Source organism: Salminus brasiliensis, chromosome 9 (genome assembly GCF_030463535.1).
Source record: "Salminus brasiliensis chromosome 9, fSalBra1.hap2, whole genome shotgun sequence".
Taxonomy (NCBI): Eukaryota; Metazoa; Chordata; class Actinopteri; order Characiformes; family Bryconidae; genus Salminus; species Salminus brasiliensis.
In genome coordinates, this window is record NC_132886.1 from 23,559,016 (window position 1) to 23,575,051 (window position 16,036).

The 16,036-nt window shown below is 43.0% G+C and overlaps 1 protein-coding gene across 2 annotated transcripts in view; it reads left to right on the top strand.

The window, feature by feature from the left end:
• LOC140562345 (protein phosphatase 3 catalytic subunit alpha) overlaps positions 1 to 16,036 on the top strand; it is a 106,462-nt gene that overhangs the window by 75,093 nt on the left and 15,333 nt on the right. For both annotated transcript variants that reach the window (XM_072687892.1, XM_072687893.1), the window contains exons 7-10: positions 5,632 to 5,709; positions 7,308 to 7,402; positions 15,081 to 15,206; positions 15,499 to 15,570. In XM_072687892.1, coding sequence (XP_072543993.1) covers positions 5,632 to 5,709; positions 7,308 to 7,402; positions 15,081 to 15,206; positions 15,499 to 15,570 — 371 coding nt within the window. The remainder of the gene's footprint in view (positions 1 to 5,631; positions 5,710 to 7,307; positions 7,403 to 15,080; positions 15,207 to 15,498; positions 15,571 to 16,036) is intronic.

Consider the following 16,036-nt stretch of genomic DNA (forward strand, 5'->3'; position numbering starts at 1 on the left):
ATCTGAACTCCGTCCACACTAATCCCTAAATTACTTTCTGTAATCCTTAGAATTCTGGAAATATATACAACAGCAGTGAAATTGTGGCAGTGCTGGGAAGAGCCTTAGGTTTTTAATACTCCACATGGTTTCTGTCTGCTCCTTTAGCCCCATGATAATGCCGGAAATCACAAGAACAATACGCTGTATAGCTCTTATCTATACCTGCAGTTTATGCAGGATAACACTGTTAAAGCAGCAATATGTAGCATTACATGCTCCACTGACCTGTAGTCTCTGGGCTAAGGATGCTGCTAACTGTGCTGTGTAACTTTGGTGAAGTAAGCTGGACAACACTCATGAGAACTGTGTAATGCAGTGTTTTATTTGCGACTCTACTGTGTCCGTACACACAGTGTTGGCCCACACGGTCTAAAATGTGTCCTTTAGGGGTGGCTCAAAGCACAAATTGCACCTCCAGAATGTAGAGGGAGCCCAAAAACAAGAAATATAATTTCTCCATATGGCTGCTTTAATGCTGTAGATTTTACACTTTTTTAAGCACTAATATTGTTAAATTTCTCACATCTCTGTATATCTTGGTTTGTGTAGCGTGTACTTGAAACTGTGCAGATAGAATGAACATATAGTGTGAGTCCCCCCACCCCCTCGGTTATAAAGGGTGTGATTTACTGGCAGCCATGATATAATGTATGAATTGTGCTGCTGGGCTTTGACATGGGAAGGAAATGTCATAATCCCTTTCTGCTGAAGAATGGAATCAGACTAGCGTGATGAAGTCAGTTGTCAGAAAACTCCGCCTCCGATTCAGCTGAAGGAAATATGCACTCACCAGTATAGGCAAATCTAGCCATCTAATCTACTAAATGTCGAAAGCAGGACTCTGAGCACAGTAAACAAGATAGCAGCGTACGGCTACAGCTCTACGCCCGTGCAGCTCCACAGCAGAACCATTGGACAAGTCAAGTCGAAGTCCGGTGACAGACTTCTTTAAGCACCTTCACACAGTTATAATGCTCATAAAATAATGCTCATAATTGCTGGAATGAATCTAATGTCTAGCTAATTTGCTAATTCACCTCCCTTTTAAATGTAAATGATGCAGCTTTCACTGCTGTCTCACATAACACATACACACGTCTCGCACCATTCAGCTGCCAAAGAAGCTTAAGGCAACCGCACACCCGGCACATCACACTGCACAGTGTCCGAAGATTCAAATTCATAGTTTTTTCCTAAATTCTGCAGCATCAGTTGCCACTTACTTACAACTCTTTAGATTAAACCCAGGGGGAAGGCCGTCACACACTACCTCCAAAATGCCGCCAATGAAGCGCCACCGGCCAACTGAGGTGCTCGAGGGAAAACGCTGGGTACACTAAAGACATGTGGAGAGAAAGTGCCATCTACCCACCCTGGAGGGAGCAAGGCCAATTGTGCTCTCTCCAGGCCCGGGTGCTGATGGCTAGCAGCATGACCAGGATTCGAACCAGCGATGCTTCAGTCATAGTGACCACACCTTGTTCTGTTGGACCACTCAGGGCCCCCCAGCTCATTTTTTTTTAGCTCACCTCTTAGCTGGAAAACAATGACTGTGTGACGAGGTAGTGAGCTGATCGCAAACGTTGAAATGCACTAAATAACGTTCAACATTTTATTTTCCCTTAAATGTCAACAATACAGGTAAGAGTGTAAAATTAACCTGACCTTGACATTTATCTGCACTCATACTGCAATGCATTGTGTGTGCTCTCAAATTGACACACCAGTGTTGTTGCATTCTAGGTTGTTGTGAAAGGCGCTATATAAATACATTTGGAATTGAATTGAATTGAATAGATCACAATAGTGACTCGGTAACACAGCAGCCACTTTCTGAGAAAGCTCTGCCAGGCTCTGCAAGATACCAGCAAATCCGAGGACTCAGGTTTGCTACGTGCACCAGGGCCTCGTGAGCGTAGCTTCGCTTGATGTCACTAGCCAGGGAAGGGTCAGCGCTCCAGATGAGGCTATTCAGCTAGCGCAGCAAACTAAATGCCATGCCTACAGATTAGCAGCACTATCTATCAAGACTCGGTTATTAGGAATAATTAAAAAAATTAATGACAGTGTTTTCGTTGCAGAGCTAATGACGAGTTATATTTACTGAGTTTTGAGTTATATTCACAGCGTTGGATCTGCTGTGGTTGTAGCATTTTAATAGATGAGATACAGAAAAGAAGCTGAAGAGATACAGAATGTGTTTGGTGGGAGTCTTTCGTGTTTGGTTTGGGTTGTCTAAGCTCTGCAAACTATAAACCTCATGAAGATCAAACTTCATGAGTTGTTCAGTGGGAGCTTTCAGTCCTGCATGACAATCAGACACCACCCACTTTGAAGAAAGCATCTGCGTGTTAGGAATTACGCAGGCATAATAAAATGAAAGCGAAGGTTTGGAAAGACACAAACAAAACCAGCTTGTTACTCTGCGTAATAAAAGAATACTTAAGAATAATAAGTTCAAGTGTGCTCTTTGTTGTGATTATTATCATAATAATCCAAATTGAAAGATGCTGCATATTAATGCCATTATAAATTAATATTATAAATAAAGCTACAGAGAATCGAATAGCCATTGATTTAAATGAGTCAATAAATGTAATTCTTTTGTACAACATACTGCATAGGGTCATCCGTCCACTTTGACGGAGGCATACTGAAAGGACACTTGTCAACCCCTATTTCTTTATTTTTGTATGAAACGACACCGATCGTTGACCGGCAATTACATGATATGATTGTTTGTCTGGCTGGCCATAGGTTTTGGACATCTATTAGCTATACATTATCAAGGAAAGCTTATTTTATGTGGCTAAATTGCCAATGACATGTTAGAACGTCAGTTTGTCACCTAAAACCAGTACCTGGATGCGTTGCTCTCCTCCATTGACGATGAATTTTACCATTTCTTAGTGGTTAATTGGTCCTTTTTTGCTTTTATGACTGCGTTCACTTGAGCTTCATGGATTTAACAAGGACTTTGTGCTAAAGCCTCTGATGAGCAGATCAGACCCAAATGAGTCATCTGAGCAGGAGTGGGGGGGTGGGGGGGGTGGGGGGTGGGGAGAGACTAAAAACACATCAGACCTTATTGCAGAAAGGCATTAACATGGTTAAGGTCACGAATTTGCTTCAGTTTGAATTTTTACCTAGAAATGGAATAGTGCAGAATCCTGGGTATTTCTTGTACATTTTGCTCGTCATGCCTTTTTTTAGGTTTAAACTTTTGTGTGCCCAAGAATTGTGTAGCGACACCATTCAAAAATGGTTGAAGATGCTATAATGTAGCTACAGCTTGTCCTTTAGCAAATAACAGTCAACTCTTATCAGTATGAGACTGAAAACAATAAATGCTGTAAATTGATACACAAAATGAAAAGCATGAGACTTTGCTGATCCAAAGACATTAAGGATATGAATAATAAGCTAGCTCAAACTCTTGCTACATTCAAAGGACAAATATTGTTAAAAAAGATAATAAAAGAACCTCAAAGATGCCGGGAAAGTGGCGCCTCTCTGCTGCCTCTCTGACGGTCTCCCTCTCTGTCATTAGGGTATAATTGGAAGCATACTGACTAGCTGGCTTTACAAGCCTTCCCCCCGAGCAGCAGATGACCAATTCACAATTCCCCCCCAAACTGCCGGCAAAAAAAACATCCTGTCTCATCCCACCAAGAGCCCTTGTAACACTTTTCCACATGTAGCTAGCCGTGTAATTGCACGCAGTTCAAAATTTGCACCCAACATGTTTTCAGAAGTGACCGCCAGTACTCTGCAATGAATGAATGCTTAAGTTCAAGAGGGGAAAATACATGTGCTAGCATTTAGCAATGAAGCATTGATGCACACCGTTAAATGTATAAGATCCTTGAGGAACTTTTGGATGTTCTTCAGTTTGAAACTGTGTTTCTTCCAAAAACCTTTTCTTGAAGGTTCATTAAAGCATCATAGGAGGTTTCTCCACAAGTTCAAACTGAAGAACGTCCATCTTATACTTTTAACAGTGCAGACCATGATTCCATTTATTTAAAACCTCCAAGGGGGTGAATACTTTTTTATAAGCTCTGTGTATAAGGTGTAGTAGTTTGTTTTATCTTTTTTGGCATTTGTTTTTGTTTTGCAATGAAGTTAGTAATTAAACTAAATGAACCCAAATTAGAGGACGTAAGTGTGTGCTGCCCTGAGACTTAAACGTTCCCATTGCTGCTAACGTGTCAGGCCAAGTCTGAGGAGACACTATGCTTATCATGGCTGGAAACCAAAAATCATTCGAATTTAGCCCTCTGCACAGAGCGGACTGATCTTAAAAGCATTCATTAAAAGGCTTTCTACTAGATTTTGGAGCATTGCTGTGAGCATTTGATTGATTCCGTGACTTGAGCTTTAACAAGGTAAACAGGATGTTGGTTGATCACCACCGCACCTTGTACCCACCTCATCCCAAAAGTATTGCATGGAGTACCATCATTCCGGAGAACACAGTTCCACCGCTCCACAGCTCAATGCTGGGGGTAGGGAGGCTTTATATAACCCTCTAGCCCATGTCTGGCATTAAGCATAGTGCCAGCAGGTTCATGTTTACCTGCTCTAGAGTCCTGTTCTATTGGCAGTACTTTTCTACAGGGACTAGACAAGTGGTGTGTGTGTGTGTGTGTGTGTGTGTGTGTGTGTGTGTGTGTGTGTGTGTGTGTGTGTGTGTGTGTGCATTTGCACTGCATCTCTGTTAGCAATGGATGCAACCTAATCTATTTCATTGCGGTATTGGCATCAGGGTCATGGAAGCCCAAGACTCTGGTTCGATCCCACAGAGGATCTCCTGTAGCCCAGATTTCTCATGGAATTCATGCCTCAACAAGGAGGCCTAGATGCTATTGTGTAGGTAGTTTTAATGTGCTGGCTCTCTGTGTGTATCCAGATACTTGACTACAGCATTTGTATATAGCATTTGCTGTTCAGCAGTTGTATTTTCATTGAATAGCCACCATTCTGCAGTGGCTATTGATCTACAGATAGGGTGTATGATCATTTTCTTAACGGCCGTCATTTTTGACCAGAGAAGGAAGTCCTCCCTTTGGCCATCATTCCTGTGAGCGCATTTGCGCAGACACATACCTCCGCTGGTGCTTGTTTTAGTTTTGACAGCTTATTCAGTGGTTGGAGGCAGCCATGGAGTAGACTCGTCACCAAAGCCAGTTGTAAACATGGGAAAGTTCCAGCGTGCTCCTTTCTAGTTAGCAGAGGGCTGTGGCATGGAAAAGTCTAGAAACTGGCTTCTAGCCTTTCAGGATGGCTGACAACGTTTGCTTTGGCTTCCTCTCACCCTCGCTGATCTCATGAGTGTTGAGGTTTCCCCCTCACTTTCAAACACACACACACACACACACATGCCCACACACACTTTTTTTTTTATGTGAAGTTCCCTTCCGAGCTAAAGATCATTAGGAGACAGTTTTAATGTGTAGTGTTCTTTGTTTGGAATTTTTGGACTCTTACTTCATTTAATAACACCGGATTTTTACCTCTTCATTCATCTCTCAGAAAATTGACCTCATCAGTTCAGCAAATCCAACACCATGTCTTTTTCTTCTGTAGTTATCCCGCCGTGTGTGACTTCCTACAACACAATAACTTATTATCCGTCATCCGGGCCCACGAAGCACAGGACGCTGGGTAAGTTTTCCATGTGACGCACCACTGACTCTCAGAAGCATGCCAGAAACACATGATGCACTACAGTCTGAAGAACCGTCACTTAATGTAAAGGCTATTTGAGCATCATCTTACAATGAATAAATGCACTTCACAAGAAAAAGTGAATATGATGATTTGCATTTCGTTATCTGTGCCATAGTTAAAAGCAACAACCGTCTGACTAACCTGATAACACACAAACAGCTTTACTGTGTGCCTTTTATTGAGCACATTGATTAAAGATCCACATTGCAGACTAGAAAAAGTAAGTGAACCTCTGTGTTAATGACTTCTCCAAGATCTTATTGGTAAAAGGTGTTCCAGTTAAGGAGAAAAGATTGGTAGTGTTATATTGGTTCCTGGAGTTCTGGAGTTCCACAGGTGCCTTGCCCATTAAATATAGGCGCCCAAAGCCTATAGGTGTTCATGAAGGGACACCAGGAAGCCCAAGATCACCTGGATGTTTTATAATGCTGGACACCTTCCAACCAGCAAGGGAACAATGAATTCAAACATGTATAATAAAAAAAACATTTCACAGGAGAATTGAAGGGCAGCAGATCCATGACCTCTGGCTGATAAGATATTCGATGATGCAACAAGACAGCGACATTAAAAACACACAAGTTAATCGACTAAAGAAGAGCAAAACATCCTAGAAATACTGATGACCTGAAATGTATTTGTAGACAAAAATGGTCCCAAATTCCTTTTCAATGTTGTGCAAATCTTATTTGCAGCTACAGGAAATGCTTGGTGGAGGTAATTGCTGCTAAAGGGGGTGAGGTTATTAAGTTTAAGAGTTCACTTACTTTTTCTAGCCTGCACTCTGTGTGCTCATTAAAAGCAAGAACAGTGTAACTGTCAGTGTTATTAGTTTAGTTGGATTGTGTTTGTCTATTATTGTGACCACATTTTATTAGTAATCAGTGCAGTCTAAAGTTTATATTATATATTTTGATTTATAACATAAAGAAGAATATTACTGCTTCTTTACAGTGCGGTGTAATAACGGGAGATTGACATGGGAATTGCGTTCATGTTTTAGGTGTGGCCAAAAATAACGCAGATATCTGAAGCACTAAACAATGCGAAAGCAATATCTTCTAATCTCTGAATAACCTGGTACAAGATCGCAGATGCTCTTTCCAAATGAAGTTAACCTCATGAACAGAATTTTCTACAGCAAGAATATAATCCTACTGACACTTTTGCTTACTCACTCCAGCTGTAAATGGAATTACCCTGCTCTTGCTTAGTCAGTTCATTTCAGCTCTGTGCACAGCAAGAGTTTCATTGATTATTGCTGAGTCATTGTTTGAGTAATTTGGACCCACCCCCCTCCTTTTCCTCCCCACCAGCATCATAGTCTGATGGATTATAGCACCGAGGAGTTGAGCTCTAAGTGAAAACCCCACAGAGCAAACCCAGCAGGACTGGTGAGGAATACAGAGTAGAGTATAGTGCAGAACTGAGACAAAGGCTGGGTAAAGGGGCCGGTGCGAGTGTGATGTGGCTGATTATGGATTCAGTGCGCTGAGTAAAGACAGTGACTGTGGGGATTTTGTCTTTGTCAGGTACCGCATGTACAGAAAGAGCCAGACTACAGGCTTCCCCTCCCTCATCACAATCTTCTCAGCACCAAACTACTTAGATGTCTACAATAATAAAGGTAACAGCATGTTGGCTGTGTGTGTGTGTGTGTGTGTGTGTGTGTGTGTGTGTGTGTGTGTGTGTGTGTGTGTGTGTGTGTGTGTTGGCAGTCGTCCAGAGTTGGCATACAGTGGTCCTGCTGAGCTGCAAGATAGGTCTGTGCTGTTACTCAGCATTTTCAGAGAGAGAGAGAAAAACCGTGAGAGAGAGACTGAAAGAGAGAGGCTGAGACTGAGAAAGAGAGAGTGAGTGAGAGAGTGACTGAGACAGAATGGAAGGGAATAAAAGGGTGAGAGAAAGACCCACAAAAAGAGTGAGAGAGAATGAAAGGGAGAGAGAGGGAGAGAATGAAAGGGAATGAGAGAGAGAGAGAGAGAGAGAGAGAGAGATAGAGAGAGAGAGAGAGAGAGAGAGAGAGACAGAAAGAGTGATGGGGTGGGTGGGTGCTTGGGTGTTTGGTCAGTTTTACCCATGCTGCACATTCTCTCTCCCTCTGTGTAATGAAAAAGTGAAGATGGATCAGTCAACACACACACACACACACACACACACAATGTGATTGTGTTCAGTGTTATTGACCAAACTGCTCAGGTGTGCGTGCGTGTGCGTGCGTGTGCGTGTCTGAGTCTTTACTCATGTCTGAGTGCATGTGTGAGAGTACATACAGCCGTGTGCAGAAGTTTAGACACCCCGTTCAAATGACATGTTTTTGTAAGTGGAAAATTCTGTTTTGAAAAATAAAAAAAAAAACACTTCTTTACATTTAATACACAATTATTGTCCGTTTGATTGGTTTGATATACTGGATCAAATGGACCGTTAAATGTGCTCTGTTTTATTTATTAATTTATTGGTTAAATTCAGCCGATGGATCGAATCTGTGCTCCAAATTTAACAGAAAAATGCCACATTAAAAAAAACAGCAAAACATGTCATTGAAACCGTGTCCAAACCTTTACATTTAGCTCGGTGTTTGTTTGTTTGTTGATTTGTGTGTGTGTGTGTGTGTGTGTGTGTGTGTGATCATCTGCAGACTGCTTACATAATTGCAGCTCACTTCGCAGCATCAGTCTGCAAAGCCTTTCCTGTTTTTTGGCACACGTTTTCTGCCCCACCCTCCGCAAGTTTTCTCACAGTGCTAGATACTTTTAATGAAGGCTAACTAGATACTAACTAAGTGTTACGTACTTTTAACTAGAGCTAAATACACAATATAGGCATAAGTATTGGGACACCTGCTCGTTCACTGTATTACGGTATTAATGTATACTAAGGTATTAAAAAGAGCTTAACCTGCTTTTGTTGGAGTAACTATCTCAACTGTTCAGGCTTTCTACTAGATTCTACTTTGTACTAGACATGTTTAACAAAGGGCTAGCTAGATACGTTTAACGAGGGCTAGCAAGATACGTTTAACGAGGGCTACCTAGGGCTAGCTAGATACGTTTAACGAGGGCTAGCAAGATACGTTTAACGAGGGCTACCTAGGGCTAGCTAGATATGTTTAACGAGGGCTAGCTAGATATGTTTAACGAGGGCTAGCTAGATATGTTTAACGAGGGCGAGCTAGATATGTTTAACGAGGGCGAGCTAGATACGTTTAACGGAGGGCTACCTAGATACGTTTAACGGAGGGCTACCTAGATACGTTTAACGGAGGGCTACCTAGATACGTTTAACAGAGGGCTACCTAGATACGTTTAACAGAGGGCTAGCTAGATACGTTCAACGAGGGCTAGCTAGATACGTTTAACGAGGGCTAGCTAGATACGTTCAACGAGAGCTACCTAGATACGTTTAACAAAGGGCTACCTAGATACGTTTAACGAGGGCTACCTAGATACGTTTAACGAGGGCTACCTAGGGCTAGCTAGATACGTTTAACGAGGGCTACCTAGATACGTTTAACGAAGGGCTACCTAGATACGTTTAACGAAGGGCTACCTAGATGCGTTTAATGAGGGCTACCTAGATACGTTTAACGAGGGCTAGCTAGATACGTTTAACGAGGGCTAGCTAGATACGTTTTTAACGAGGGCTACCTAGATACGTTTAACGGAGGGCTAGCTAGATACGTTTATGGAGGGCTAGCTAGATACGTTTATGGAGGGCTAGCTAGATACGTTTATGGAGGGCTAGCTAGATACGTTTAACGAGGGCTAGCTAGATATGTTTAACGAGGGCTACCTAGATACGTTTAACGAGGGCTACCTAGATACGTTTAACGAGGGCTACCTAGATACGTTTATCGAAGGGCTACCTAGATACGTTTAACGGAGGGCTACCTAGATACGTTTAACGAGGGCTACCTAGATACGTTTATGGAGGGCTACCTAGATACGTTTATGGAGGGCTAGCTAGATACGTTTAACGAGGGCTAGCTAGATACGTTTAACGAAGGGCTACCTAGATACGTTTAACGAAGGGCTACCTAGATACGTTTAACGAAGGGCTAGCTAGATACGTTTAACGAGGGCTAGCTAGATACGTTTAACGAAGGGCTACCTAGATACGTTTAACGAAGGGCTACCTAGATACGTTTAACGAGGGCTACCTAGATAAGTTTAACGAAGGGCTACCTAGATACGTTTAACGAAGGGCTACCTAGATACGTTTAACGAGGGCTACCTAGATACGTTTAACGAGGGCTACCTAGATACGTTTAACGAGGGCTACCTAGATACGTTTAACGAGGGCTACCTAGATACGTTTAACGAAGGGCTACCTAGATACGTTTAACGAGGGCTACCTAGATACGTTTAACGAGGGCTACCTAGATATGTTTAACTGAAGGCTGACCTAGTGCTGGTTACTTTTCACCAAAGGCTAGCTAAAAAGTATCTACCACTTGGGCAGCTAGTGTTAGCTGGTGCTAGCTAGTACTTTTAACGAAGACTAGCTGAATACTTAGTAGAGACCAATGGCTCACTCACTATTTACTGCCCTAGTGCTAAATACTTTAAACTGGTGCTGGACATTTTTTAACAAAGGCTAGCGAAACACAGCGAAACTGCTAATAATTTTTTACTAATACTAGCTAGATGCTAACAAAGCAAGTGCCAGATGCTCTTAACGGGAGCTAGCTAAACGTGCCAAGGTTGGGGAAAAAAAAAAGAGCAGCCTTCACCTGACCGGCCCACTGACCAAATTCCCAAACTTCCCAGTGACCAGTGATCAGACCCTCGTTAGGTTGGTCAGGGTTTGCAGTGTTTGAAGTCATGTCAGGAAGCAGAGCTATCCCTTAGCTTTTGTTTAAGTTTTCTAAAGCCAGAAGACCGTCAGACCAGAGACGAAGCTGGAAGGGAAGCTGACTGTGAATCAACTGCGCAGTGGTTGTGAGCTGAGAACAGAGCGCGTCCTTCAGAGATGGCCACCTCTCAAAGAAGCGCTCGCTTTTGTTTTGACGCGCTCGGTTATTCTTAGCTTTCTTTAGTTGTTTTGCTTTGCTGCTCACTAATCTTTCTCCAGCTTTAATATCTGATCCAAGCTCTGCGAAGGCAAAGGTAATGAGCTCAAAATAGCTTTGCCTTGCTTTACAGTGGGAGAAGAAAGCAGCCACTACCCCCGGCTTCGCTGGATAGATGGGAATACATTAATGCTGTTCTGGTGGAGGTGGCGTGCGTTGCGGCAACGTAGCTGCAGTATTACCATTGCGCTCTAATCGCTGTGTCCGTTTCAGCTGTTCTGCTTCAGTCCGATATGTTTATGCTAACATGCTGTGCAGCATTTTCCTTTCCACTGCAGGGTTCAGTCCCGACCAGCAACCCTGGATTCGCTATTGTATAATGGCCAGCTATTAAACAGCTGCTATGTTTGCATTGCCGTGCCGTTTTCACGATTTCACTATTTCACCGACGTCGGCTTCGTCACGACTTCAGCACATTTGTTGTAAGGCTGAATGAAGCAGACATTCATGATGGAGGATTGGAGGTGATGGGGGATCGATCGCAACGAAGTTGGGCTGTGGTGTGGGTCAAGATTGATGGCTGATCGACCGCTGCTGTGAATCCACCGGCAAGGGCAGGGCACCCACTCTATCTTTCACTCCCCAGGCCCTCCAGCTGTCTATCAGCCCCCGCCCCGCATGCCACAGCTCTGCCCATGCAAAAGGAGTCAACAAGGCAACCCACTGCCAAAAGCACGGGCAATCCTGTGCCGGAGAACGGAGAAATGGTAGCCGCGAATAGGCGGTTCTGCTAATGAACAACTAACCAGTGTTTTGGTCTTGGAGTGGAGGAGTGTAGCACGAATCAGCAGGGGTAATGGCCGCCGTCCCTGCCAGCACACTGAGCTTGTTCCAAACATTGATTAAAGCACGGAGGGTTCCTCCATCTGTCAATGGCACAACAGTGGGGGATTCCAGATAAGAGATGACTCTGAGGCTGGTCCAGGATCAGTATTAGGCTCTAGCCGCAGAAGAGCGATAGTAGATGATTCAGGAGCAGTGCGTCAGTGTGCTCTTAAGAACCTGTTTGAGGACTGCAGAGAAACATGGAGAGGTTTTCATCACAGTCACCATAATGTTGAGAAATTGTCGCAAGGTTGGACAACATTGACAAAACTCCCGTTTAGCCTGAAGAGACGTTCACTGCATTGTGGTGCAATGTATCCATCATTTTATATATTTGTGCTGTATTTGTGTAAAAGGTGAAAAAATCTAGTTATTCCCCCTTAAGATCACAAGTAATCCGTGAATAAACTAGAGTCTATTGCAGTATGTGCAAATCTTCTGATTGGTCGGATAGGAACGTTAGTTTTGTGGGTGTTTGGGTGAGTCCAAAAACATTCGGCTAAATGGTGGAATGCAAGTAGGTTTGGCTATAGAAGCGGTGTCCACAAACCTTTGGCTAAAATGCATGCATCCATGTTGTAGCTAAGTGGTTGCTAAACAGTTGTTAGGATATATTTGGTGTTTGCTATGATGTTGCTAAACGGTTGGTAGGTGTTTGCTATGGTATCCCTGGTGGTTGCTATAGTGTTGCTATGGTATCCCTGGTGGATACAGGTGGAACACTTAAAATTAAGAAGATACTAAAAATAATGGCCTATTTGTATACCTGGTGGTGGCTATAATGTTGCTATGGTATCCTTGGTGGTTGCTATAATGTTGCTGTGGTATCCCTGGTGGATACAGGTGGAATACTAAAATTAAAAAGATAATAAAGAAATGGCCTGTTTTTATACCTGGAGGTTGCTATGATGTTGCTACGGTATCCCTGGTGGATACAGGTGAAATACTAAAAAACTGAAGAGGAACAGTAGTGTTATGTATTGCGCAACACACTGAACACAGAATAGCGAGCTTCACACTAACTTTACTATGTCCATAGCAGCTTAGCTTAGCTTATCGTAGCTTAGCTTGATTAAGAGCAGGCACGCTCTGTTCTGAGAGAGGTACATCTCACCACAGGTAGCTTATTGTGCAGCACTGAACCACCACTGAACGTTCAACCAGTGCGGCTCAATATTTCCAGCTGTGGTATTTATTTATTTATTTATTTATTTATTACACACATTGGTGGTAAATGTTAGCACAACATGTCTGGTGCTCATCACAGACTCAGGCCTGCATGAAACTTGCATCATGTTAACACTAAAGAAACAAAAAAAAGAAAATGTTCAGTTTACCATTAGGCTGAATAGTACTTTAGCCTGAGTCTGTAGAAAATGCAGGCTTCTGTGGGCAGAGCACTGATGGATCACTTGTTAAAGGTCTGATTCACTGTTGTCTTCAACATAAAGCACATTCCAGCATTCCACCACCGTGTCCCTAGAGAGAAGTGGGTTGTTTACCTGCTCGCAGGTCATGGGGTCATTTGGGCTTTCCTGTGCAGACTTGTAATCTTGGGTCAAAGGTTTAGTCATGGCCAGGTCAGTTATGATGACTGTGCTCTGGAATGAGGGAGGGGTGACCCTGGATCGTACTTACACTCTCTGATGTTTAGTATGCAGCAGTGTTCCCAGTGTGACTGCAAAGATACCACTGTGGTACTTTAAGTGTCCATGTGTGAAGACAGGTAGCTGATTGGCTGATTAGGACAGTGCATATTTGTATTATAGTGTAAGTTATGACTGAATAGACATGCTGTATATCCTCAGCCTCTAAGTCGTGTTTGCTAATATCAGCAGTATTGAGGAGTGCATGACTGTATTGTTTCATTGGAGCTGTTTGGGTGGGCTCAGGAGCCACCTTGTGGTTAAATTCAGAGCTGCATTTATTTAGCTTTTTTTTCCCCCTCTTCCTTATTCGGACCCACAGAAGGATGTGGACTCATTAGTTCCAACTGTTTATGAATATAATATCATATTATTAGTTAGATATTAGTAGATTTAACATTTCTAGCATATTTCGTGCATTACCCAAGAGAAGTTTGACGTTAAGTAGAGACACATGCCCTTGGGTCTTTTTCGTCTGGCTTGCAGTTGACAGTTGGCCTGCACTCCGCACCACATGACAACCTGCTATTCTCACTCGAGAATGAGACTGTGGGTCAGGGGAAAGTCCCTCCCAGGGAGCTGGAGAGCGCGGTGTCTGCTTTCAGTATCTGGGGCACACAAGGAGGAGTCGCCACGGCTGCTCCAATCTCTGTAGACGCAGATTGGGAGCAGTCTTGAATCACGCAGATAAGACTTGAGTGCTCAGCCCTTTAATGTCGCTACTTCAGTCTTTAAGCTCCTCGTCTCCTTTAACTACATGATTACTCGGTGCCGCTGCTGCAGATATCTTGATATGTAAAGGACAACAACAAGCCTTTATTTAGGTCTGAAATCTGTGTGATATTATTGCAGTGCATCCACAAATAAGGGTAGCATCATGGTAAATGCACATGATTCCTAGAAATCTCCAATTACACAAGTGCTCAGTGTGGATAAGCACACAACCTAACCTAACCTTACCTCTACTATACCCAGCACCTTGCTACTGTCATATTCAGATCTTGGCTTTGTGCTCTTTATCTCATAGTTAGGTTGTGTGCATGTCCACACTAAGCACATTTCTATGCATCTTGTGCATTTACCATGAAGCTACCCTTATAGTTGGATGCACTGCAATAATATCACACAGATTTCAGACCTAAATAAAGGCTTGTTGTCATCCTTTACATTTCAAGATATGAAGAAGGTTAACACTCACTCAGGGGGCCCATATCCTACTGTTTTTTGTTTGTTTGTTTGTTTTTCTATAGTTGTCTTTGCGATGCATATGCTGTAACACTCCTGAGAACTGTGAAGTGAGTGGGCTGGTCTAAGCTGCAGTATGCTGAATCAGACATTTTGACGGATGATGTAAAACCGAAGTGCGCTTTTCTAGGTGTTCTATAGTCAGTGCTGTTCTGCCTTTCTTTTCATGGGGCTGCCCAGAAGCCATTGTTGCATATAGCTGCTTTAAAGGCTTTATAATTTTATTAGACAGAAGGTAGAAATTACTTATCTTGCTTAAGAATTACTACCTGTCTGACTCTGTAAATAAACAAAGGTCTTGAAAGTCCTGAAAAAGAGAGAAGTGAAGGTGACCTGCACGACACAACGCTGTTCAATGATGCAATTGTGTGTGTGTGTGTGTGTGTGTGTGTGTGTGTGTGCACGTGCACGTGAGAGAGTGATGTAGAGCATGGAAGCACACTGAATGCTGATGATGTTTGAAATGACACTGTTTACAATACATCCCCCTCTCCTCTTCTTCCCTGTACACATAGCTGCTGTGCTGAAATATGAGAATAACGTCATGAACATTCGGCAGTTTAACTGTTCCCCTCACCCCTACTGGCTGCCCAACTTCATGGACGTCTTCACCTGGTCTTTGCCCTTCGTCGGGGAGAAAGGTTAGTCCTTCCTGAATGCACACAGACCTGATTAAGGTGCCTCATATAGTCTGATTATACTAAGGCATGGTAAAAGATTGCCCTCCACAGAAACCTCTGATGCTGTGGTTTGGTCTAGATGTTCACAGTGATTGGTTAGACATCTCTAATGTATTTTGCCGCCTTCTGTAAGATGACCGATTCCCAGTATGCAGTAACTGTTAAGAATCCATATACTGCGCACTGTTTGGTAGACCTTTCACAAAACAGCTAGATGCATCATGTTCTCTTCCTCTGTTCTTCTGGTCTTCAGTCACTGAGATGTTGGTAAACGTACTGAGCATCTGCTCCAATGATGAACTGACCACAGATGAGGAGATTGATGGTAAGTGAATACATACACAGTACACACTTGCCCACAGGAGGACCTCACTGTGTCCAGATTCTTCACATTAATGCAAACCTTCAAAGCAAATCGACCCCTATTCTTAGATTCTCAGGAAGAAGAGCAGGATTCACTTGCCAATGCAGCTCTAGCAACGTCTGCAACCCCCTTCCACATCTAACATACCTGCTCTGAATTAAACATGAACTTGAACTCTGGGCCAGCCAAGAGCTTTCAGCTTAATATAAAAGCGAGTAAACATCAGTTACGTTGAGTCATTTGTGTAATGCTCATTAGCAGCTGCTAGCTTTCACTCATTAGTAGCAGCACTATGGAACTATGGAAGGTCCATGGATGGGCTAGTGGGCCTAAGACCTAGCTTTCACTCATTAGTAGCAGCACTATGGAACTATGGAAGGTCCATGGATGGGCTAGTGGGCATAAGACCTAGCTTTCACTCATTAGT